The 25,346-nt window shown below is 42.1% G+C and overlaps 2 protein-coding genes across 3 annotated transcripts in view; one reads left to right on the top strand and one right to left on the bottom strand.

Moving 5' to 3' along the window:
- Nucleotides 1-4,582, top strand: part of ABCA4 (ATP binding cassette subfamily A member 4) — a 109,282-nt gene extending 104,700 nt beyond the window's left edge. Inside the window, exons 47-50 of the mRNA XM_006021864.3 lie at nt 1,353-1,456; nt 1,556-1,648; nt 2,093-2,342; nt 3,486-4,582. Coding sequence (XP_006021926.1) covers nt 1,353-1,456; nt 1,556-1,648; nt 2,093-2,342; nt 3,486-3,608 — 570 coding nt within the window. The 3' untranslated portion in view covers nt 3,609-4,582. The remainder of the gene's footprint in view (nt 1-1,352; nt 1,457-1,555; nt 1,649-2,092; nt 2,343-3,485) is intronic.
- Nucleotides 4,583-4,830: 248 nt separating this feature from the next.
- The window catches only part of LOC102383204 (very-long-chain enoyl-CoA reductase-like), a 36,299-nt gene continuing 15,783 nt past the window's right edge, over nt 4,831-25,346 (bottom strand). Inside the window, exons 2-13 of one of the 2 annotated variants that reach the window (XM_025201883.1) lie at nt 25,192-25,242; nt 24,288-24,339; nt 23,765-23,809; nt 21,154-21,257; nt 19,024-19,139; nt 18,802-18,907; nt 10,798-10,870; nt 10,660-10,703; nt 9,521-9,578; nt 7,461-7,549; nt 6,216-6,340; nt 4,831-6,115 (exon numbers count right to left, since the gene is read on the bottom strand). In XM_025201883.1, the coding sequence (XP_025057668.1) occupies nt 6,061-6,115; nt 6,216-6,340; nt 7,461-7,549; nt 9,521-9,578; nt 10,660-10,703; nt 10,798-10,870; nt 18,802-18,907; nt 19,024-19,139; nt 21,154-21,257; nt 23,765-23,809; nt 24,288-24,303 (831 nt within the window). In that variant the 5' untranslated portion in view covers nt 24,304-24,339; nt 25,192-25,242 and the 3' untranslated portion in view covers nt 4,831-6,060. The remainder of the gene's footprint in view (nt 6,116-6,215; nt 6,341-7,460; nt 7,550-9,520; nt 9,579-10,659; nt 10,704-10,797; nt 10,871-18,801; nt 18,908-19,023; nt 19,140-21,153; nt 21,258-23,764; nt 23,810-24,287; nt 24,340-25,191; nt 25,243-25,346) is intronic. The other variant, XM_025201882.1, reaches the window with a different exon arrangement.

Below are 25,346 nucleotides of genomic sequence, written 5' to 3'. Positions count from 1 at the left end.
CCTTAACACACACGTGACATGGGTTTTGCTTTGAACAGTTTGAGGTATAGTTTTACAAAAACCCCTGCACCTATCTCCTTGAAGTTTTGCAGGCTTTATGCCTGTGGAAGAGGCTACCATCTCTGCAAGTTTAATCAAAATCAGGCACAAAATGACAAAGTTATAGGTATTTTAGTGACTCCCCATTATAGCCTATGGATGAATCACCAAAACAGCATCAAAACTCCAAAACAAATTCGACTGAATTGAAATGGAACAGTGATCCGAAACACACCACCGTCCCTCCGAAATGGCCAAATCCAAAACCGAATTGAAACATAGCCATGTCGCACAGTCTTGCTCAGCCTATATGCACACGCTAATGCGTCTTCACTTCAGGGGAATTGAAATCACTACCTGTGTGTAAGTGCCAAAAAATGCCACCACATGGCTAGAAAACTGTCATTTAGACACATATAGGGAAATAGAACTAGACCTCTGCTCTTCCCCACCTTGTAGTGATTCTGAAATAAAACTTTGTAGCTATTGCTTAAATTACCATGTCATGAATTCTGGTCTCAAGAGGAACACAGGTTGCAAGTGCCAGCAAGAATTTAACTCTCAATTCAATTACTGCATAGCGCTTGCCATTAGATAAGCTGGTATCACTGCAGTTTTCCTGATCAAAGAGAGCACTAACAGCTTTCTAATTGCATGTTTGTTTTTGCCCCTTACTGGTTCTTTGTGTTCCATGTGTGCCTTGTAAAGCAAAGTGTTGAATGTTTTTTTCACATCTCAGAATAAATGTAAAAGATTAATGTAAAAATTCTTTGCCACAACTCGTTACTTTTTGCCACCGGCTGGGCTAACCGCTTTATTAAAGCTGGCTCCTCTACTGGTGCAGCCCAAATGAAGTCAGTGCCAATTAACAGCAGCCAAAGATGTTAAAATATAAATGGCAGGGTCTGTGTGCTTATTACGCACAAGCTTCACAGTGTTTGGAATCTGAATTTGGCTTCCGATTAAACCTTGTTATTCCCAGGGACTCCATAAGTGCTGAATGTGCCTGGGCATTCCAACAGTCTGTTAGTTGGAGGGAAGGCAACTATTACAAATACTTATGAAATCAACAGGTAAAACCCTAAACCAGCTGCTTTTGCATTGCTTCTATCTCATGGTGTGCACTGCATTAAATTGCTTTCCAATAGCCATACCTCATGCAGAGTTCATTGCATTCCCAATTCTGTTCATGTGTTGCCCTTGCTTTCCAAAAGTAAAAAATAAGTCCATTGTTTACGAAATCTAAAATTAATGCCCTGGCCTGATGCTTTAACCCTGTCATGACTATAATAAAGATTAATGCGTCTTTTCAGGATGAACCAACTACAGGAATGGATCCTCAGTCCCGACGCCTCCTATGGAACTCCATTGTCAGTGTGATCAAAGAAGGGCGAGCTGTAGTTCTGACGTCACACAGGTAACATAAACCTCCTTTCTTATAATCAGTACTGAGGCCAAGGACTCTTACAGTCTGACTCTGCTTTAATTTTGATACTCTGTTATTCTGTTTTACCAGCATGGAAGAATGTGAAGCTCTCTGTACTCGTCTAGCCATAATGGTGAAGGGGACCTTCAAATGCTTGGGCACAATTCAACATCTAAAATACAAGTAAGTTGTTTTGTTTTTCTCCCAGGTTGTTAAAGATGTGTCTGGTCTTCTTATGAGGGCACATCTCAGTCTTGTATACTATGTGCAGTAGATGGTTTGCAACAATCCCTACTTGTACAACCATTAGGTAAGACGGGACTGAATTAGACTTGTGTCCCTTAAAATAATTCACTGCCCACCTTGTGAAAGTAACTCTTTAATACATAAAATCATTAAGTTAGGCCCCCTAGTCTTCATTTCACTCAAGATATTACAGACTACTTTGTTACAGCATACTTGGTGTCAAAAGCTTACTACCGCTGCTTGATAGAGTTAGTTGTATGTGTTCATTTTAAATACTCCTGAGTACATGTGTAACTGCTAAAGATAAATTTTCCCTTATTGAAAAGCAAACTCAGTCTTTATAGTCTTTATAAAACAACCAAATCCATGTGTGTTTCTCAGATTTGGAGATGGCTATATTGTCACATTGAAAATCAAAGCCCCAAAGCCTGGGATGCCTCCAGATCCTACCTCAGCTGAACAATTCATACATGCAAACTTCCCTGGGAGTTTACAGAGAGAGAAACACTACAGCATGCTGCAGTACCAGATATGCTCCTCCTCGCTGGCCAAGATCTTTCGGTTACTTATCTCCAACAAGGAAAGCCTGAGTATTGAAGAATATTCTGTTTCTCAAACAACTTTAGATCAAGTAAGTAAGAAATAGTAAACTCATCCTGAGACTCATCTGATTAATAAGAGACAGGAAATGCAATAGGGATGTAGCAGAACTCAGAATAATTTATATCTAACTGCCTTGAATAAACATTAAAATTAACCTTTAAAAGGCTTTCTCTTGCACACTTTTTTCAATGGTCTCCAGTAGGAAAGCAGGATAAGACAGGAGTTGTGTAGATGTTTTATGCTGTGTAAACTGCTGCTGTTTGAAAGCTGTAATGACATCTTATCCCAGGCACAGGAACTCTCACAACCTGGTCACCAGGATCATGCCTGAATCCTCAGTTTAGGAGAATTACTGAGCACTATTCATGCTGTGCTCTGTCCTTCAGAATGAGACCTGCAGAATAACCAGGTCACTTCCATCAGATTTGCTTTAATGAAGAGTTTTAATTGCCTTGTGCACAGAGCTGCTGTAGTACTCAATCCAGTGATTATATATTTGTCTTCCTCAAAAGGCATAGATTTCTGTACAGAAGCAGTAATTAAAAACCCTGCAAAGTTGGCCAGTGTTGTGGGCAGGTTTGCCTATTGGGCATCAGTCATGGTGAGACGTGCCACACCTGCTTTGCATGTACTAGGTACCCAAACTGGCAGCATTGTGCTTACACTGTCACTGAATAGTATCATGGCCATCTCCATGCTTTTGCAGTGGCTCTGAGTCTGTCCAGACAATATCTTTCTCAGGGCTGTTAACAGCCCCACTCCCCTTCCTTCCCCCTGCCTCTCCCCCTCCCATGGGTGGGTGCATACACCTGTGGAAGTGCTACATTTCCTCCTGGCATGTGCATAAGGACTTCAGGACCACCATTTATCTCCTCAAACTACTGAGTAAGCAAGGAGTTGATCTCACACTGTGTGAGCCTTGACAGAGCCCTATATCTGCTGAAGTTGAGAGACCAATTTGGCTTCCATACAGCACTTATCCATATTGATATCGAATAATGAAAAATGTGTGAGCTGCGCTGGCAGACAGGGTCTCACTTCTGCACATCCCTGTGGCTTTCCTTCTGCACCTGTTCCCTACAGAGAAGCTGGTATGATGCAATTTGCCAAAGTAGTTGGACTGTCTGGTCTTGGTAGGGTCTGGTGCTTTATCTGTCTTTTCCTTATACAGGTATTTGTGAACTTTGCTAAGCAACAGATGGAAGACGAGACAATTCCTTTACACCCTCGTGCAGCTGGAGCCAGGAGAGAAGTGAAGGTGTACCCAGATTCTCCTGCACAGACATCTGCATAGTGCAGCTACTAATACCAGGAGCATAAATAGCTCAGGGAAGTGCCATATTGTGGCAGTATGGACAGTGAAGAAACCACTCCTGGGCACAGTATTCAGATAAAGTCTTGCTGAGAAATGTGTAACTTTAGCAGGCACAGGAAGCTTCTACTGCTCTGACATGAGAAACGCATGAGATACACATCGAAAATGTGAAAGGAGTCAAGGTGTTTGGTTTATAAAATGCTTCTGTAAAATAAAAATCATTTTTGGTGCAAAAGGAAAGGACTCTTTCCTCCTTCTGAGCGCACACAAAGCTATTAAGAGTACAGTTTCTGTACCCTGGTATTTTTAACTGCTACTAGTAGCACTGGGTGCAGAGCCAAAGGCAGAGAGCACTGCCCAGCTCAGAAATAGGAAAATCTAGACTGGGTCAGAACATAGTTGCTAACAGACCATATAGCTGCTCAGAGGCTGCCTTGTTGAAATGTCAGGCCATTGTATTAGAGTTCCAGATGCAAACAGAGGACATTTTTCAGCAGAAATGAGGGGGCAGGGGAACCAGTATTGGATCGAGGACCACTAAAAGGGGTGTGTGGCAGTAGCAATGAGCAAACTGAGCATGGGTCCAGTAGCTGAGACCAGAGCTCTCAGCAGTAAACCAGAGGCAAAGGAGGGGGTATGATTGCACCACTGTCCTCAGGGAGAACCAACTCAAAGCTCACAGCCAAGCAGAACCTTTTTGACATTTGAAAAAGTTTGATATATGTTTTAATGAATATGACCACATGCCCCTTCACTTTCTGGTTTCATGTGCTGAGGCAAAAATGCTGAAACAGGTATTTTAAAAGAGTCAACATAATGCTTGGTATTTATGCTCCAGCCTGACCCAGGCCATACTGACATTCTCCATTTCACAAAGAGGTCTGGGAAGACATCCCTATCATAAATCAGGATGAAATTTTCCCTCTGCAAAAACACTAATTTTGCATCTAGATCCTTTCCTGGTTCACAGTTTAGATTAGTGAGACAAGCAGGTTCACACTGATTTATTGCTTTGGTTACTTACCAGAGCATGTCCCTCAGCCACTTTCTCACTGAAAGAATTTGTTATGCAAAAATGAAGGCTGTTGTGTATTTTTGTTCATCAGTTCCATTCCCCCCATCCTCTCCTCCCCTGATATAGCTTTTTTATTTGACACGAGACTAGGCTATTTTGCTTTGTACTATACAAAATGTCAGCAACCACATGCAATCTTTTGTTGCCATAATTATTTTTGATGGGATTCAAAATGTAGGTTTGATTTATTGCATATGTCATTATTACAAATAGCTGCAAAAAATCCTTCTATACATCTTTTATAGATAAATAAATAGTCATGAAACAAAACAGTATATATGTCTTCTATTCATAGATATGTTCTAAAATAGTTTCTTTAAAATGTCAGTAAGACACGATTGCAACAGTTTCTTGAGTAGTTTTGTACAAAACTTTCCCAGGTCACACTGAGCACCTTGTGGAAAACAAAACACAGGAAGTTCAAAGTGTATCTGGGTCCTCCTCCCTGGCTTGCAAATGTTGATGGAACTATCATTTTGAGGACTGTTAGGTTAGTGCATTTGTTTACAAAGTATATTAAAAACTCTTCAGAGAACACTAACACAAAATGTCTAGATAAAAGATCCTTTGGTATCACAATGACTTGTTTTATGAAAACAGGTCAGATAGCATAGCTGCAGAAGAGATTAGATCTTCAAAATCTTCTCTACTAGCCAATGAACAATTTATTGGTAAAGGAACTTTCTAAAAAAGGGATGTTATACCCAAAATTACTTTTGCTTTCAGATTGCCCAGACAACACATACATTAGAATAATCATCTCAGTCCTCTGTGGTAGTGCTCACCTCTCTATTCCAAGTACATCTTTCCCTTTGTAACTTATGATGCACTTGCCCCCGCACCAATTTCACTCCAGCTGGGGAGACTCAGGAAAGGCAACTTGATTGGCACTCTGGTGGAATGCTGCTCCCAAAGCTGGAAATTCCTCACGGCAAGCCTTCTCGCTGCCTCAGATCACTGGTAGAGGAAGACCCAGCTGTTACTGACTGGAAATCTCTAGGCCAGTTTGGTTATAGTGAGCCATAGGGACCTATGACCATCAATGAAGCAACAGTCATGGCAATTAATCTGGGTTTCAAAAATGCCCCTGAATTTAGACATATTAGGAGGGTTTCAACAGTCTAGAATTTCCCACAGCAATGGAGATCCAGTATGCACTAGAGCCATCTCAGCTTAGTTATTTAAACAAATTCTCCCAATTACTAGCAGTTTTGTCCATAAAAGAAACCCATTAGCTTTTTCTTCCTGTAGTTCCACACAAGCATTCAAATAAGTCTTTCTTCTTATAATAAGAAAGGAATAATTGGCATTCGAAGACTTGGATAATCCTTGAATTCTCGTAGGTAGGTGCAGTGTTTATCTTTTGCCCAAATTGTCATCTGAATAAAGCAAAGCAAAGTAAACAATGCCACTATAAGGAAGAAAGAAAAAGACACCATGTGAATGCCAGGAAAACAACACTCTTCTGCACTGAGGACATATTAGCTAGTTGAGATGAACATGTTACTCACCTGGGACACACTGAGTCATGACAGTGAAACTGATCCAGGTCCCCACCTGTTTGGCCAAGGAAATTAAAAACATTTCTGGTGATGGAATTTGCATGTATACCTCCTTTCATTGAAAAAATCCTGTCCTAAGGTAGGTACACAAAGAAGCCACAGTCAAGTGAATCTGTGTCTGGAACCTATATCAAAAAGTACGTGGCAGCCTGTTAGCCTCAAACAAAACTTTCTTCTTCGGCCAGGTATAGACATTACACTTTTATTGGTATATAAGTGATTGGAAACCGGTCTATACCCATAACAGAAGTTTGGCGCACACCAACTGGTTTAAAAATGGCAGAACCCAGTCTAAGATTTGCCACCCCCACCAAAGGCGAATGTGTATTCTGTTTGCTACCTATCTAAACTATGTTGCTTACAGAAAACTGTGCAACTCAGATCAATTCCATCTCAGGCTTTTTGAATGTCTGTACCTAGCCATATTTTAAACAGTTGTTAATGGGTATGTGACATTTCAGACTGTTCAACATCATTATAGTTTCCTCTCACCCTTTTTTCCATTTATTTTGTATTTCCTGTTCCTATGTCAGTGCTATAGTCTACAGCCAGGGGTACAAATACTGTTTTCATTTTCTCCAGTGAATCCCCACCAGGATTTTGTATAAGTCTGATCTCTGTGGTGCAATGCTGTTTGAAGACAGCCTGAATTTTACCCTTTTGAGAGAACCTAGGTAACGTCTACACATTGCTTATAGCCCATTAAAGTCTTAAATTATGAGAGATTAAGAGGTGTAAAGACCTCATGCAGCTTCCTTGCACATGAATGAACTTCACTGAAACTACTCTGGGCTTTTTTTTTCCTGATGCTCACTCTATGCATCCCCCCCATTTAAAGACGACACATGTAGGTGTTATCCTTTAATAGCAAGTCCGATGGTGCTAGGTGAGTGGCAACAGGGGCAGGTGCTAGTGGTTACTGGAAACCCCTAGTCAGATCTACATGGAGGTGATGATTGTATGGTGATCATTTTCAGACAGGCATACAATTTGGCAGCTCCAATCATGACTGATCAGGACAGTTTAGGAAGGGACTAGAAAAGTTGCCTTGAACACAGTCTGTCTCATTACACCTGACTGGAAAACCATATCCAGTGAGATTTTCAGTCCAAATCAGTATTAAATATCCCAATACAAATGAAGCTGCAACCTGCAAAATTAGGAACTTAAAACGTTTTGTTCAAGAACACTTACCTCGTACGTGTAGTTAGGGCAGGATACAAAGAAAAACAGCCACGTGAAAGGATTCTTTGTTGGATATGGGATTTTACGGATTTTGGATCCTACAGATTAAAAAACCCAAAATATAAAAATGCCAACATCTCTACTTACGCTGTAGTTTGCTATAAAAACAATCCACCTTTACCCATCAAAGTGCCTCATAACTGACAGATGGTAAGGCAGGTTTTCCTAAAAATGGAGACCTCTGAATCCAGCAGAGAGATTAGGATACCTGTGAAGGAATGCTTTGGGCATAATGGGCATCTTTACACTTGCTCTGGGAGTAGGGGTGGGGATGGAAATGGAGGGGAGGGGAGGAGTGGGGTTAATTAGAGTGTCTTTTGGAAGCCACTCTAATTAAAGCACCCCCAGCATCCTGTGTATTCAGCATCCCATGCTTCAAAATGGCAGCAGGAGCACTTTAAAGCTTATTTGAGGAGAGTGCTAATTAGTCAGGTGATTAATTCAACTGAGTAGTTACAGCACGTCAGAGCAGGTGTCCTGCACGTCTACAGGTACCCCATATAAGATGTTTTGCTGTATTTGTAGCTACCATTCATGATAGCAACATCCTTGGAAAAGATCACTGGAAATGCTGACTGGCCAGCCCTAGGTTACTCCCAAAAAAGGTATGTGCACCACCTCTCAGACCTCAAAAATGAACAGTATTTCTGTTCTTATTAGAGAGATTGTCATACAATTACAGATGCAGGTTGTAGCTATTAAAGACCAGAATGCACCTAGTCTTTGCACAAAGAGAAGGCAACCCTCCCACTCTCACCTCCAAGCACACACAGTTTGTCTAGGAGCCAAGCTAGGTAATGGCTCATATACTCACCTAGTCCAGCTAATGACACCACCACTTGGATCAGGCACTATGGCCTGTTCCAGTGCCACTAACAGGGGCCCATGTCCTGAATGTACAATCTGGCCCTAAGTACAGTATTTCACGGTGTACAAGTAGAGTTTTGAAGCCCGGTTTTTAACTTTAAAATTCAATCTCAACTTGTACATAGTATCATCGTCCCCTGAGAGTGGCACTGGACTCAGCATTTAGCTGGTGTGACCCAGGCAGCACCACTCTCAGGGGATGGGGGCGCACCAGCCAAGCACTAAGCATGGTCTTGTCTGCTGCTAGTGGTGCTGCCAAGTGCCAAGCCTAGTCCTGTCCCCTGTGAGCAGTGCCAGGCTCAGTGCTTGGCTGGCATGGCCGGCCTCAGCACTCAGCAGCACTGCGCGCAGCAGACAGGGATGGGCTTGGCATTCAGCTGGCACAGCCCACGCAGCACTGCTCACAGGAGATGGGGATGGAGTCAGGGATGGGCTCAGTGCTCAGCTGGTGCAGCCCTATCCTCTGCGAGTGGTGCTGCCTGGGCCATGCCAGCTGAGTGCTGAGCCTGGCCCCGTCTGCTGTGAGTGATGCTGCCAAGCTCCAAGTCTGGCTATGCCAGCCAAGCACTGAGCCCAGTGCCAATCATAAGGGTCGGGGCTGGGCTCAGTGCTCAGCAGCATCGCTAGCAGCACACAGAACCAGGCTTGGTACTCAGCTGGCATGGCCCAAGCTGCGCTGCTCACAGGGGAGGGGGCCATGCCAGCCATCCGCATCCCCTGTGAGTGGTGCTGTGGCACATGTCCACTCCCTAGGTGCCTGGCCTGCAGTGAGGGCACACAGGGGCCGGTATAGGTTTACCCCATATTTCTGATCAAAAAAGTTAGGACACCTTATACACTGGATCTATGAAATTCCTAACTTTGCGGATCAGAAAAATGGGATCGACTTGTACACCACGTCAACCTATACACCATGAAATATGGTAAGCAAATTTACTGTAAGGTACTGCATAAATGATCTGATTCTTCATTCCATGCATAGTCCATGTTTCCTTAGGGTTCAGTCCTATGAGATACTGAATTCTCTCTTTCAACTAAACTGGACGGGTCCCTCAAGGAAGGCTCACTACACCTTAGTGCATTTCATTGCTGAAGTGCTAACTTAATTACATAAAAGTAGAGAACAATAATGCAGCTTTTACCATCTCTCCTGAGATCACTGAGTGCAACATGGATAGAGAAATTCCCAGCCTCACACAGCTGCAAGAAGAATAGGAATAAGTGAAATGGAAGCATTTTCTTTACTATACTTGAGGCAAGGACTTTTTTTTTTTTTTTTTTTTGTGGGGGGGGGGGGGGGTTGTATCTTTTATTGGCTAAACTGCAGGCTTGAAATAGTTAGACAAGCTTTCTTGATGTTCACCTGAAGACAAATGTCTTGCATTCAAAAGCTTGTCTAACTTTATTCTAACCCTGCAGTTGGTCCAATGAAAAATATCACCCCCAAAAAATCCTTGCATCTTGCATAATTCCTGTACCATCACAACTACGATGTCACTCTAACACTACCCCTAGTATACTTCTCAGGGTTAATTTATAGAGAATTCTTTAAAATACTTCAGTAGGCTTATAGCAGAATAAACTAAATAGGATTGAAAAAAGGGATCAAAAAAGGATTGAAAAGTGGGGAGAGACTGCCACTGCTCCTGCCTTAGCGAGCCCAGCCCCTGCACAGCCCAGCTGGAGCAGGCAGGAGCAGCTCTGAAGATTTCCCCACCCTCAGGACAGCAGGGAAAGCAGCCACAGCAGGCAGAGGATAGGCAAGAGGGGGGAAGAGGATGTGCTTCTGATGACTGAAGATAAGGGGGATTCTCACTTGCTTTGGAATGAATGGGAGGAGTGGGGACTTTTACCTGGTTGGCGTGTTTTTTTTTTTTTTTTTTTTTTTTAAGTCCCCAGAGTCTCCAGCAGCATGGTCCAGTCTGAAAGGGGGATAAGCAGTGTCACTGCATACCCTCTGGGTCTGCCCCTGACAATACTAGCCACTGATGGGGCTAGGATCCTGTTGATGTATGTAGTTCAACATGATTCTCTGCACTCACGGTTTCATCTATCAGCTAGATGATCCTGAAACTTTAACTGAACTAAAAATGGTCTTGGTATCCAGGATCAAATCCAAACTGGCAACTCTGTTCTAACTAAAAAAAAATATTACTCTTAGTTCTAAGTCCTGAGCTTTCCAGTAGTAAATGCTTGGCCATCCCATTCTCTTCTCTCCCATTTATACAATTTTAAGAAGTAAAGAAATGTTCATGTCTTATAAGTAAAGTAACTAACCTACCAGAAACATGATCACAGCAATATTTATCTGTTTTTGTCCATAGGCTATAAAAAAAAATTGAAAAAGCACATAGTTAGCACTAATGTACATCCAGTAAGGGAGCTTTACAACAATTCTGAGGGCCATTTTACTACTTACAAGGAGGTGTATAGAGAGGATGATTGATGTAATAAGCCAGCCAAGCAGCAAATCCCCAGTAATATAAGCAGTTCTGAAAAATAAGTAATTTTAATACGTTTTAAATTTTAATAACATAAAGCTATGTCAGCTGACCAGTGTAACAAGAAAACAATTCAAGCCTCTAGCCTAGTTATTTCTGTAAGCGTTAGTGATAACAGTCACTAGGGCTGATCTTGCAAGTTTCTGATAACACAATAAAACATGACAGACCAAGCATAGTAAAGTCAGAGCAAATGACAGGAAAGGAGTGCTGCTCTTAGAGTGAAATATCACTTGTTACAGCACACAGACTGCTTGGCTCAGAAACTGTTTTTGAAAACATGGCCCAAAAGCTGAAGATATTTTTTTTTGGTCTAGTAATTTAATGTCAGGGCACACAGTTCAGAGGTGAGGTAGCATAAAGGCCATGTGCTAAGGGAGGAGAGGATTTGGACTGCCAAATACAAAATTAACATCCATTATGAATTTTACATTAAGAACTATTCCCACCTCTTTCCTTGTCCTCCCACCTCCCCTTGCTCTTCTCCTCATCCTTGCCCTCCATATGCAAACATGCTTTAATGTTCCCCATCTTAAATAACCATCATTGCCTTTACTACATCTCACTCAGACTATTGTCCCATGTCTCTCTTACCACTGTGACCAGGCTGTCTGCACCCATTTGCTGGAGCTCCTTTCTTTCCATTCCATTCTTGACCTTCCCCAAATCTAGCTTCCAAACTCCACTGAAAATGTCTTCACTAACATTTCTAATGATCTGTTCTTGGCTGAGTTTTAGGACCTGTACTTCTTGGCTGCTTTTAAAGACCTCTCCTTGCTTCTTGTAATGTTGTCCTCTATTGGTGTCCTCTATACACCTGGATCCCCTAAGGCAGTATTTCTCAACACATGGGTTGCAAGAATATATGAAAGGGCTGTGAACAAACTTTAAAGATGGATTCTCTTTTAAAGGAGAAAAATGTGGGAAATGTGGCTTTTCCCATGAAGGCTGGCAGAGTTCCAGCCCACAGGTAGCTGCTTGGGGCCCCCCTGCCACATACACCTGGGGGCTCAGGCCTGGGAGCTGGGGGCAGCAGACCCCACTCCCACTCTCAGCATCCCCACCCCTCCAGTATGCCTTTCCTTCACTCCCATTCCTTCTCTCCAGCAGGCTTGGCCCAGGGTGCAAACCCTGCTAATTATACCTTTGAACTCAGGAAGGAGAGACCTGCCTGCTGCTGCCACTGTCCCCAGTTGACCAGTGTGCAGGGAGCCTCAAGGCTGCCCATGCCCTGCTCCAGCCAGTGGCTGTGGGGAATAGCTGTGTGAGGTGCTGGGCTCAGCTGGGGACAGCAGGTGGGTTCCCCCTTCCTGTACTCTGAGGTGTAATTAGCAACTCGGCTGTTTATGATATTTAATAGGATTTAGAGCTGTATGCCACCATCCTGAAAATCTAGCCTATCAGTCTAAAGCAGATGCAGATTTAATCTAAGCATCCATAAACAGAGTTGGAAGAGAATGGGTGGTGAGACACTTAAATCCTTTTATATCCAAATATAAGCAATGTGTATTTTGCAAGCCATCTAAGGGTCTGGACACACGACACAAATACAATACAGCAGGACTGTACTGGTGGCTTGTGGGCCAAGGGGTTAACTCAAAGACCTAAGGGCTTCTGGTCCTACTGCTTCCCCCATTGCTCTCCTGGTGCTGCCACTGCAGTTGCTGGGGGCCCTCTCCCTCCCTCTTCCACTGCCTGCACCTGCCCCTGTCCCACTGTGTGACATGGTACAGTAGGGACACCCACATGGTACAGCAGAGGGTTTTCATGGCAAGGACACTCCCACTGCATGGGGGCAGGGGGCACATCACATGGCCCACTCCATGCTGGCCCCCAGCTGCTCAGAAGTTGAGCAACCCTGAAACAGAGTAATCACTTCAGATTTTACTCTGTGGGCATGTCTACACATGCTTTTATGCTGGCTTAAATTTAATGAACAGTAAACTGGAATAGGCCAGTGTCTACATGTGCAGGTGTTACAGCGCATTAATGCTGTGTGTGGACTGACTTGGGACTAAAGTTAGTCCCAAATCAGTCCACACACACAATGTTACCATGCAGTAAGACATCTACATGTGTGTTACTGTGCAGTAACTAATTGGGCATAAATTTAATACCTGCATCACGCTCAAGTCAGTGTAAATCACCATATTTACTGCACAGTACAGGCATGTATGTGTAGATGCACTCTTGTACTGTGCAGTAATTTCAGTTACTCTTGTTACAGATCCTGGCCACTAGGTGGCAAGTGAATGTGATTGCACTAAACACAAACAGCTATCCTGACACAAAAACGGCTAGGGGAATAGACACCTGGTATAGTCTAAAGCGTAAGTTTCGCATGTAGTAAAATTACACAGTTTTCATGGGGTAATCTTACCTTGAATGAGTGATTTATTATGCAGTAAGACTGTGCACCATGCGTCTTTATTTTTCCTACACAGCAAAGTTAATTTACTGAACAGTAAAGGTGATACATGTCTTGTACCCAGCGGGAAGAAAGGTCAGATTCAATATTAGATTTATCCATTTCAACAATAACTCTAAGTAGCCAATGGCTGGTTACATTAGGATGACCAGTCAGAGTGCTGTTTTCAATTAACTGACTCTTACAGAGAGAGTACCTTGATTTTTGTGCTCTGCTTTTCCTCTCTGGCCACACTGCTCCATTCTCAATGGCCATGTCTACACAAGATGCTGACTACACAGTAGTCGAGACTACTGCACAGTACAGTCGTGTGGCAGAAACCATGACGATGAGGCTACTGCACAGTAGTCTTGGGCTACTGTGTAGTCAGCATCACAAAAAAGCTGTTTATTGGCACACTGTGCAGTAACATGGTTATTATGCAGTCATTTAGTACTTGTTTATACAAGTACTGGACAACTGCACAGCAATGACTGTGCAGTCAGTGTCTGGTGTAGACAAGGCCAATGAGTTTGTAAAGCTAAGGCCATCCCAAGTGGTTAGTGACTCAAATTTTTAGCTACTACCATTCCATGGATTAGAGGGTAAATATGATGGCATCAGAGACACCCTGCCAGGAAACTGCCCTGAGTGGTTGATTTAGATAAGCAGAACTGCCCCCACAAACGGCTACGAAGCACCAGAGGCTGGTGAGCAAAGATAAGAGAAGAAACGCTTGAGAAATACATTCCTCACAGAGTGAATGACTAGGGTTGAGATAAGGAACTAGAAGATGGAGAAAGGAAAATACAGTGAAGATGAGAAGGGAAAAAAAGCAAAAATATCCAGGTATTATCACTGTGGGGCAGTTAATCTTAAAGTGGCCAGCCTACAGATTGTTTAAAGGGTCACTGTTGAATATTGAAGCTCAACATTCAACCTCATCTTGGTGTCCTTATATTGTTTGCAAAAGTCACATTCATTTTAAAATGTTTTCCTGCAAAACAAATGCAAAGAAAATCCTAGCAATAACATAGCTGTGTAGGTGAGTACATGCTGAGGTGGGAGGATGAAAAGAAATGGATTTCAGTTTGAAGGCTTCAGAGGGTTCCTAACAAATTTTAAAATAACTCTGTTAAAGAGCTTTGGCAAACGTACTGGTCCTCTGCTATTGCAAGTTGAATTTTTTGCTGAATTTAAAGGAATGTAAATTTGCCATCAGTGTTCCATACAAATACCACAGGCAGCATGGCGGGAGGGAAGGGATTTGTATTTTGTTAATGTGCATTTCAAATGCAGCACAGTCTGCCAAGCCTAAAAGTCTCCTGTTAAAGATACATGAGCACAGTAATAAAACCTGCACCTGACCTGAGATAGTCTTGGCACTCACAGCAATTGCTTAATGGCAAAACCATGACCAGCTGTAAGTCCACATCCTCCCAGAAGAGCTATTTGTCATGAGGAGGGAGGCTCTGATACTTGGGCTTTGCTTAAATATACAGAGACAGTCAAGTAGTACGATAGCAATTACCTATAGACGTGCACTGACACAGCATTTTTAGCAGGAATGCCCAGAAAAAGGGTGTATCTAAGCTCAGCATCTGAAAAGCTATTTGCTGATTGTAGCCAGTCGGTCTGACAATGTGGTTCTTTCAGGAATGACTGTAAGGGGTAATACAATGCCATACCCCACAAGAAGGGGTGCACCTTTCGACCTGTATCAAGTGTTATGATGAATTTCAGTTTTCCCTATTGCCATAATTAACGTTTGCACAATGGAAGTCCCCAGAGATCTCAAACAAGACTGAAGCACTATTTTACAAGGTATTGTACAAACATATATTTAGAGGCAGTCACTGCCTCAGACTTAGGGACCAAGAGAAATGGTAGCGAAAAGAAAGTGTTATTATCACTAAGTTACAGATAATGGGGAACTAATGCACAGAGAGATTAAATAACTTCTCCAAAGATGCATATAAATTCTGTAGCAGAACAAGAAGTAGGACTTATGTTGAGGCTCCCAGTCAGGATGAAGTTACTCATTACACTTAGACCATACTCAATCTGTAAAATGCTAAGCAGTGTTAAAGTTAGAACATGCTGTGAACAACTGCATGTTAAGGGTTAATACTGTTTCTTGCCTGCACAGCTCTGACTTGCCACTAGAGGGCTGGTGAGCAGGATGTGGCTAGAAGCCACAATACCTGGGCTATCCCTGCTGTGGGGGCAGAGCTACCCTGGGAGTGGTACATCCTGGGATGCTGGAGGACTGTCTCTGTGGACTGAAGTTACCCTAACTCAACCTAGGTAGCATAACCCAGAAGTAACCCTCACCTGAAGTGGCATAACTTTTCAGATGCTTGGAGGACACTTAGCATGAGTTCACATGGATGTTCAAGTTTTAAGTGCCCCTAGTATGGTTAAAGTGTAACATGTAACTTCACCCTCAGTGCCTAGCTTCAGTAATAACCAGCTTACAGCAGGGCTGTCCAACTTCTAGGTGACCAGGAGCCATGGGGTATAGGGCTGCACACTGCATAACTCTACTCCCTGCCCCACTGCTTCACGCACCTGGGTGCTCCACTTCACCTCCAGCTATCTGGCCACGGGCTCCTCCTCAGCACTGCAGGCTGAGCCACATCTCCCTGCCACCTGGGGCACGGAACGAGGAGCCAGAGGAAGAGGGAGCCTAGAGCCCCTGGCTGCTTCTGCATCTGGAACACTGGCAGAGCAACAGCTGGGTGGGAGCCCAGGGGCCACTATTTAACCCATGGGCTGCACACACCCCACAGGTTGCCAGTTGGACAGCTCTAGCTTACACTATGGTCCAAAATGCACTTAGCACTGTGCAAAATTACAGACTTTGCCCTCAAGGGCTTGTGCTCTTGGGATGGAAACTTACAAAAAGGAAATCTTGCCATAACCCTTGGTGATGTCAGGGGCCAAATCATCTGCCAACAGATTTTAGGGCAGAAAAAATGTTATCGGCAAAGTGTCTTAAACATTAAAATGTAAACAGTTGTAATTATGTGGTAATTAAAGTGAACAAGCACTGGTCAAAGGATATGATTTACCACACAACTGCGGCTTGCACTGAAAGAAAAAGACCCAAAGATTCAATCAGCTATTAGATAAAAGCCCCAAAAAGCCCCACTGAAGTGCACGATCTATACAGACGCTGAGCAAGCTGAGTCCAACTGATGCGGTTCCTCTTCTGAGCATGCACTGCGCTAAGTGCAGGGGTGCGCTAAGCTGAAAGTAAAGCACTATTTTGGGGTTTTTTCCCCCAAGTCTGCCAGTGGCCCTCATTACCAGCTTAGTCACGGCCAGTTTATACCCAATTTTTCTCATGTCTACACAGTCTTTTAAATGAAATAGCTCTTCCTCTCTAGTATTTACATCCCTTGAAGTATGTATAGAGTACATTCATATGTTCTTTCACCCTTTATTTGCTAAGCTAACCAAGCCAAGCTCCTTTTAAGTTCCTATGTAAGATAGCCTCATTCTAATTTCCCTGATCATCTCAGGAGTCCTTCTTTGTACCTGTTCCAGTCTGAATTCATCTTTCTTGAATTTGTGAGATCAAAATAGTACACAGCTTTCCAGATAAGATCTCACTGCTGCCTTGCACATTAACACTGATGTTCCTTTATTTCTATTGGAACTACCTCACTTGATGCATTGTAGGAGTGCATTTGCATAGTTTATGAATATATAACATTAGTGGTTCACATCATTCTGTGGTTGACTGATGTACCCAAATCCTTCTACCACTCTGTCACTTCCAACTAAGAGTCCCTAATTTATAATAGGAATCCTCAAGTGCATGACCTTGTAGTCTGTACTATTGCATTTCATTTAATTTCTTACTACTCTTGTCCTCAGCGTCATCTAGTTCTTCCTGCATGATATTCCAATTTTCCTCTGTATTGATGATGCCTCCCAATTTGTGTAAATTTCATCAGCACATTCTATTTCCTTGTGTCTGGGTCATTAAGATATTAAATTAGAGAGGTCCAAAAACCAGTTATTAAGGAACTCCACCAGAAATCTCCCTCCAACCTGATAGTTACTCTTTTCACTACAGTACATTGTTGTCTCTCCTTTAATTCTTTACCTTACCATTCTTGTTTAATCCCCATTTTAACTCCCTAGATGGCACTGTGAAAAATGGTTTAAAGGTCAGAAGCATCTGCCATGTACCTAATAAATATTATGGAGCCAACTTTACATTTCCTTCACAAAGGAAAGACTGTATTCAGGTGTCCTTTATAGCATGCACTATGACCATGTATAATTAAAAATTAATAAATACTGAGCTAAATGTAAATTCACACACCACCTAGTAGATACGAGAGAGAATTTGGGGGATATTACACAGTGTTGTTTAAGAATGTTACAGAGTTAAGATTTGCCCTATTTTAGATTTGAGAGGCTAATATTTTGGGGTCTCCCTCTATGCACCTTATTTTGTGAAGGCAGAATGAAGAAGAAAAAGATTTTTCCAGAGTCATGGCTGGAATCTGGCAACATGGAACAGGAACAGAATCTACTCATCAGCATAATTCATCCACCCTTTCCTGATCAGCCAGATGCCAAGGCTTAACCCTGTCACAGTCGCTGCCAAATTGGCAGCAGCTTTTGGCCAATTTGGCAGCAGTTGTGACAGGGTTAAGCCTCTAGATTTTGGCCAGAGAGCAGGCTCTGCTCCTTCTGCCCGTGTTCCTTCAGCATCCCTATGCCTCCATTCAGGCACAGAAACAAATTTCCTTGCTTAAAACCTGCACCCCAATTTTGGATACCTAATTTAGGGGGAAAAGATGTGTGTGATATTTGAGTAAATACAATATAAAATTGTTTTAAAATTTGGTTGCCAATTTTTTGTAATATCCATAGTCCATGCATAATTATGCAGTACACTGTACTGCTGTGCAGGCACTCAGCAAACAGGGAGAGTGCAAGTTAACTGAGACTCTATTCCCACAGCAGCACTGTTTAATATTAGATTGTGCTTATCTGAGAAAAGAAAGAAAGGCAGAACAGTCATGCTGCTTTTTGCTAGAGAAGCAAAGGTAAATGAATAATCGCCTAATGGAAAATGAGAATGCAAAGGAAAGAAACTGTTATAAAAGGATATTATAAAAAGCAAATTAAAAAAGTTAAAATCTCTATGTGCTTGATTGTACCTCCCCTTAAAATATAAAATTGCTTCTGAAATATTCATGCCTAAAAGAACTGGCTGCCTGTAAAGGGGAAAGAATGCTAAAGGTATTACCATCTTGAAAAAACAATGAAGCAAAAGAGTAAAACTAATAGGAGATGCAATGATGTGGTGGCACATAGCTTGCAGTGGGAAAGTTATTGTAATAAATCTTTTAAAAGAATTACAGGCTTATGAGTAAGAGTTGTACATTACCACAAAGCCACACCAAAAAAGTTGTGCCAGGGAAGCAGAATAGAGGGTGGCTGGATTAAATTTATAAGAGGACTGTGGTTAGATTTTGTAACAATTTACCTTAACAATATTCCTCAGTGGCATAGTTCCATGGGAAAACCGGTGAACAAATACTGTTTCAATCAACCTTTTGATGTAGTGGAAAGAATGGCAGATACATGCCAAGCTAGAAACAGCAAGACAAAAGCATTTAAGAATGCTAAAAAAACAATTGTGGCAAGACATTTGGAAAAAACTATCATGTTAGCAGAAATACTGCTCTAGGGCTTTGAAAGAACTTACTTAACTACTGGATGTGGCCTTGATGTAAATCTCTCATCCAGGCCATAGACAAAAGGCATACGGAAATAAAACAGAAAATAGATGAACAATGGTCCTGCGTATTCTATCAAAAATACCTGCAAAAACAGAAAGAAAATAATTAAAAGACTGGGTGGGTCAGTGACTATGCTTTGGTTTCTTTGTGGTTAGCAATATACTATGTTCAGGTCTTCCATTGAGTCAGGTTGGATATTTTTTTGGCACGACATCATTTCAAAATAGAGGTTGAGATTGTTGAAAATACGTATGAATAGCATGCACGTGCATTTGCAGTGATTGTATATAATTACAGTGATTGCATACACAAATGACAAAGTTTGTATGTGTAATTAACAAGGCACCACATATAATCATGACAAATGTGGATGCATATACATTGATACAACTCCAGCCCTCATCTTGTCTTAGAAAGCTACAAGTAAACCATACGTTAAAAGAAGAGCCTTTCTTGGAGAATCTCTTCTGGGAAAAAAGAAAGTAGTCTCAAATGATTGAATTTTAATTTAAATATAGATTTCTTAGGAGCATCACTTTGAATTGCTGTTTACTGTGTGTCAGACATTGCTAATTATAGTCATTTCCTAACTGAGGAAAATAGGTTCATATCCTGATTATGGAAAAATAAGGTAAACCTATTGTATTTATATTAATAAAATAACACACACACAAAGTTTATTCTTCTTCTAATACAGTTAGAATCACTCTTGTCCAAAAAACTATTGAGTTATCATCAGCTGATATAAGTGCATCAGCACTTTTCCTACCAAATTTATAAACCGACTAGATGGGAAAAATTTTTACTTTTTCATTTGATGAAACTAAATTTTTTCTTAAGTTATATCTGAATATTGCGACAGAATGATGGTGGCCTAAATCAAGTAGCCAACCCCCAGAGCACAGGTGCCAGAGCATGGTATGTGAAGGCATTTTGTTTGGCACATGCGCCTCGAGGCAGATGGCAGGGAAGGGGTCAGGGTTGTACAGCCACAGCAAAGATTGGGCCCCTTGTGGTTCCCCCGCCATCCACCCCTGGCACACCAACATCTTACAAGTCGAGGTTGTGGGTATCATTGGGACTCTGCCCAAAAACACTGCCGGCCCCTGGTCTAAATGGAGTTCAATCTTATGAAGTTCTCTGACTTTCATGATGTTTGCTGATACTGTTGTATTACAGTGTACATGAATTCTGCTTTTCAGCTGCTCGTGTTGCAATTGTTGTTTTGGCCTTCTAACATAGGATCCAAACTGAGACTATGAGGATTTATACCTGCTGAATAGTAATTAGATGTCATGACTTTTATTAATTTTCTCTTTGTCATTATATGAATGACTGTAGTTAACAATGACAAATGTGCCTTTAAATTGCTAATTAACTTTCCCTTTATGCTGTGACGTTTAAATTAGAGCTAAAAGACAATATGCATATTGCAAAAGTTCTGGAAGCCTGGCACAGAGACACTGGCTACCTGCTTAATGCTACACGATAATATTTCCATGATGGAACTTTCCTTTGAGTTAAGACAGTAGAACATGTGATGTCAGAAGACCTGGACAGCTATTAATATTGTTGATATAACCAGTTTTCACCACCCTGCCATTGCTGTTCTGTCCTCTGCAAACAACAGATGAGTCATTTTATTCTCCTGAGTATTTTTATGGGGGTCAAGGAACTTACTCATTTTTGCAGACTGAACTCCAGGACACCAGAATAAACCTGATTTCTGAGAGGAAAGAACAAAAGTTGTATAATCACTAAGGCCCAGATCCTCACAGGCAGTTAGATGCCTAACTCTACTGAAAACAATGAGAGCTTGATGCCTAAATACTTTTGAGTTCTGTAGTGCCAGTCTACTATGTGCACGAAATCACTGTTGTTTTTCCATAGGGGCCAAACTGCAAGTTTTGCATTACATTCTTTTGTTGGATTCTTTGAATAAATGAACTGTACTGAAAAAGAGGATTTACTGTCTGCATCTCTTGTCAGACCAGACAGCAAATGGAAATCCTAAATAAATGGAAACAGAAAGTGATGCAAGAAGTAACTAAGGAAAAACATTAGTTAAAATGGGTCATATTTGAAGCATCTCTCACCATAGTCCATCCTATTTGAGGCCCTAAATCTTTAAAATACAGTGTAGCAGTTGTGCCAACTGGGAGGTTCTGCAGAATTTCCTCATCCCTCAAGGCTTTTCCCTCTGAGAAAAAGAAGCAGTTAAACACATTTCAGTGAAATTAAAGTAAATTTTTGTAGCACCTTAACCCTAAAGAAACCTTCCACACCACTTGGATCAGTCTGACAGATCCTCTGGCCTGACACACACACTTATTGAGGTGTCCACAAATAAATTCAGAATGTTTCTATTCAACTTGCTTGCTCTTGTATTCAGAACAATAGCAACAAGGAAACTCCATAAAGCATCAGTGACATCTACGCCATGAAGAATACCAAGCCCCGACTTCTATAGTCTGCTTAGTCACCTCCCAGCTGCCACGGCAGAGTATGGATAAAAGCCAAGAGCAATGGTTCATTCGTTGCATGTTCTTTTGGGTGGGTCAATTTGCATCATTCAAGAACTCCCTAGACTAATATTTCCCAAAACTCATGAGTTTACACCCTGCTGTATTATGGTTGGATACTTTCACCACTGCAGATGCCACCACTGTGTTCCCCTCAGTCACTGATAGCTACCAATTGCCACAAGTGAGGGGAATGTGCAGTGAGGAAAGTGGCAGTAGCAGCTGAAATGGGTTGTCACTGACTGCACTGTGATACACTTAGACCTACACCCAAAAGCGTTTGCATCCCTCCAGGGAGCACATCCACCCAGTTTGGGAAATGCTGTCCTAGAAAGACCCCATTTGCATGACATTATGCAAAACCCCTGCATAACTTAATTAGTTGCCTCTCATTTCAGTCTAGTGATTCTTGGCAGTTCCACAGTGTTTTGGCTCTTCTGTGGCAATGAGAAGTGATGGGTAGATTCTCTTTACATGGCAATATATATGTTCACTCCTCCTTAAATCCTAGTTTAGTTGTTTACTTGACTTCTTCCGACATAAGAGGTTTGACTTGAGACACGTGCCTGCTTTGGGCTGTGGGTAATCAGGCTTTCTGCTCCTGCACTCAGGGGCATCCTAGGAGATCCAGCTCTCACCTCTGACAAGTTTTCAGCAAGGGTCCCTGGACGTGGCGTGATAATATATACACAACAGCTGGTCAAATCACGCGTTTTCCATGAACTAATCCCAAAATAATGTGATAACCTGTACTATTTTAATAACTTTAAAGGTCTGCATAAAATTTCTGATGCTTAAAACAGACAAAGAAAAGTAAGTACAAGCTTTTAATTGAACAATTAGGAAGAATTAACAGATTTTTTTTCAATTACACTTTCTCTTATGCACCAAGGCCATACAACAAGTATTTTATATTAGGAATACTTAGGACTAAACAAATTGAATCAGCCAACTGGCATCAGCTGTATCAGCAATTCCTCTATTCACATTAATGTATTTCGCAATGGCTTATCAACCAAGAGAACTGTGACTTCCCACCTGAGACAAAGAATTAAAGTGAACCGATAACTCTAGTGCACAACCCTTAGAAAACTAAGTCCCACTCTTTGGTCTATTTCTTTGCAGTTAGGTGAAGGTAATATAAGATTCCATGCTGCTTGTCTCCAAAGTAAAAGTGCTCAATAGTTGAAAATAAATACATTAAAACACAATGTAAACTCTCAAGTTAATTAGATAGTGAGTGCCAGTGCCATGCATTTCCCACAGTACTACCTAATAGGGACTGCTTCGCACATCCCTATTCGATTCAGATTCAGCCTGAATCAGGGACAGCGATTCCATTCACTGTCTCTGATTCAATTCAGAATCTGAATCTGAAGATGCAATGCTGATTCAGAGAATCAGCAATTTGGACATAGACACAGCTCTAAATGTTTTTTCTATATACCTCGAGCTACCAGCATGGCTCGTGAATGCTGCAATGCTGGGGTGGATGGAGCATCCCATAGGACTGCGGGGGGCCCCTCCACGTGCTTGGCAGTGAACCCAGAAGTGGACCGGAAGTACTTCCAGTTCAATTCCAGGTCTGCCGGGGAGTGTGCTGAGGGGCCCTTCATGCTCCCCCGGCTCAGTGATTGGCTGCAGGGGAACCCCGGGTGCCCCCCACAGACCCAAGAGGCACCAGTTGCTGAGCTGGGAGGGCGTGCCAGGGGGCCCCCCAGTGCACTCCCCGGAGGACCCGGAAGTGGACCAGAAGTGTGTCTGGTCCACTTCTGGATCTGCTGCCAAGTGCACTGGGGAGCCCCCTGCGCTTCTTTGGGACACCCCATGTACCCCAGCATCGCAGCACTCAAGTCCCTGCTACCTAGAGGTATGTAGAAAAAAACATTTAAAGCTGTGTCTATGTCCAAATCTCCGAATCTGTCCAAACCTCTTTGAATCTTGCCAATTTGGAGGGTTCCAATTTGGTTCAGAGAGATCAAATCTGATTTGATTCAAATTCGGAGATTTGGCCACCGAATCAGGCCGAATCTCTGCCAAATTGAATCAGGAATCAAAGTTTCGCACAACCCTACTACCTAGTTAGTAGACTGCCCACCTGCTGTAGAAAATTTGGCCATAGAGCACCCCTCCCTGCAAGTACTCTGTTCATATCTTTATTACTCCAGACTCGATTAATACTTACTAGGCTTAAGTCTTATTGACTGCCTTGCTGGATACCACTGTGGATCTGCAAGACAAAAGAGAAAATACTAAAATAATCCATAAGTTTTGCCTGTGGACTACCTACTGTTTTAATTATGGCAAAAAGAAGAGAAAGCTTTAGCAGGAGATTTTTTATGATTTATGTTTATTATGAAAATCATACAGACAATAGCAAATCTTTGCATAAATTATAGGAGTTTAAAAAAAAAGAGAACAATTATTATAAAGTTTCAGCTAAGTTAATGTTTATGTTCAGATTACTTAGCATTAATGAGTATATATATATATTGCATGTTCTATTAAACTACATCATTTCCCTTTAAATAATATGTACTGAATATTTCAATATAATTTTTTCCCTTATTGTAGCCATCTTCTATAGCCTGTGTAGTCACCTCCTAACTACTACTGCAGATGAGTAAGAGATAAGTGATGATTCACTGCACGATCTTTTGTGTGGGTCTTACTCTCACTATATATCCATTCAAAAATATAATACTTACATGACTTATGGAACATCAATCTGATCTCTCTAATTGTAGCATGTGGTTCCACCTAAGCAACAATAAAAAATTATTCATGTAAGTGACATGCTTTGAAGTATGACCATTAGGCACAAGAATACTCTAGTGAACATTTTTCAAGTCACTGTCTCTCAAACTTTCTGAAATACTGCCAAAGTATTTTGGTATTAACATAAATAGGTCAAGCTATTTGTCCTGTAAAAGGAAAAGGGGAGCCTTTCACATGTAAACTGTGTTTCAAATTCATCCATGTTATCAGTAATTGCAAATTTTGAAAGCGTGATCATGGTTCGATGGCTTTTGGGTCACTGAGATATAATTGTTACCCACTGGAATACTCAGTGACCTTAGCTGAGAGACTGAGGATTGCATGAATGAGTATTCAGAGGGAAGTTTTGTCTCCTGGTCCTAGAATAGGCATGAGGTACTTTATAAGGCAATGTAGGAGAGCTTGCTTGTGCAGATACAATGGTACTCCACCTCCTTACCACATGGATGACTGGTGCCACCTTAGTCGGGGGGCACATGTCCCCACCCCAGCGACCAGTCAGCAACCGGGGGGGGGGGGTCCCCCCCATGGCAAAACTCACCAACCAGGAAACAGCAGCAGCGCTCCCAGAAGCAGCCGCGGCGCTACATCCGGCACTCCCACTCCCCAGCCAGCACTTGCAGGGGGGACACCAGCACTCCCGCCTGCCCTCCCTGCCCACTGCCTAAGTCAGCCAGGGGGTGCACCAGCGCTCTCAGGGGGTGCATGTGCACCCCTGTGAGCCCCCTACATGTTGCCACTGCCTTACCCATTTCACAATCACTAAAATTCCTTAAGGAAAACTAACCTAATCTAAAAAGTCACCTGCCATTTTACCTGTATGTTTTCATTTACCTTATCCAGAAAGCACAGCTGTTTTTTTGTCTTCCAGTCGAGTATTTCCACCTGATAGGAAACAAAATGATGACACTTATTGCTAAGAATGAGACTTCACATATTCCAGTCCAGGGTCAGATACAGGCGTGGGTGAACCAGGTGGCCACTCGGGC

This window comes from Alligator sinensis, unplaced genomic scaffold (assembly GCF_000455745.1).
Source record: "Alligator sinensis unplaced genomic scaffold, ASM45574v1 scaffold199_1, whole genome shotgun sequence".
Lineage (NCBI taxonomy): Eukaryota > Metazoa > Chordata > Crocodylia > Alligatoridae > Alligator > Alligator sinensis.
Note: the sequence above shows the minus strand (reverse complement) of the source record. Positions and strands in the feature narration are given on the sequence as shown.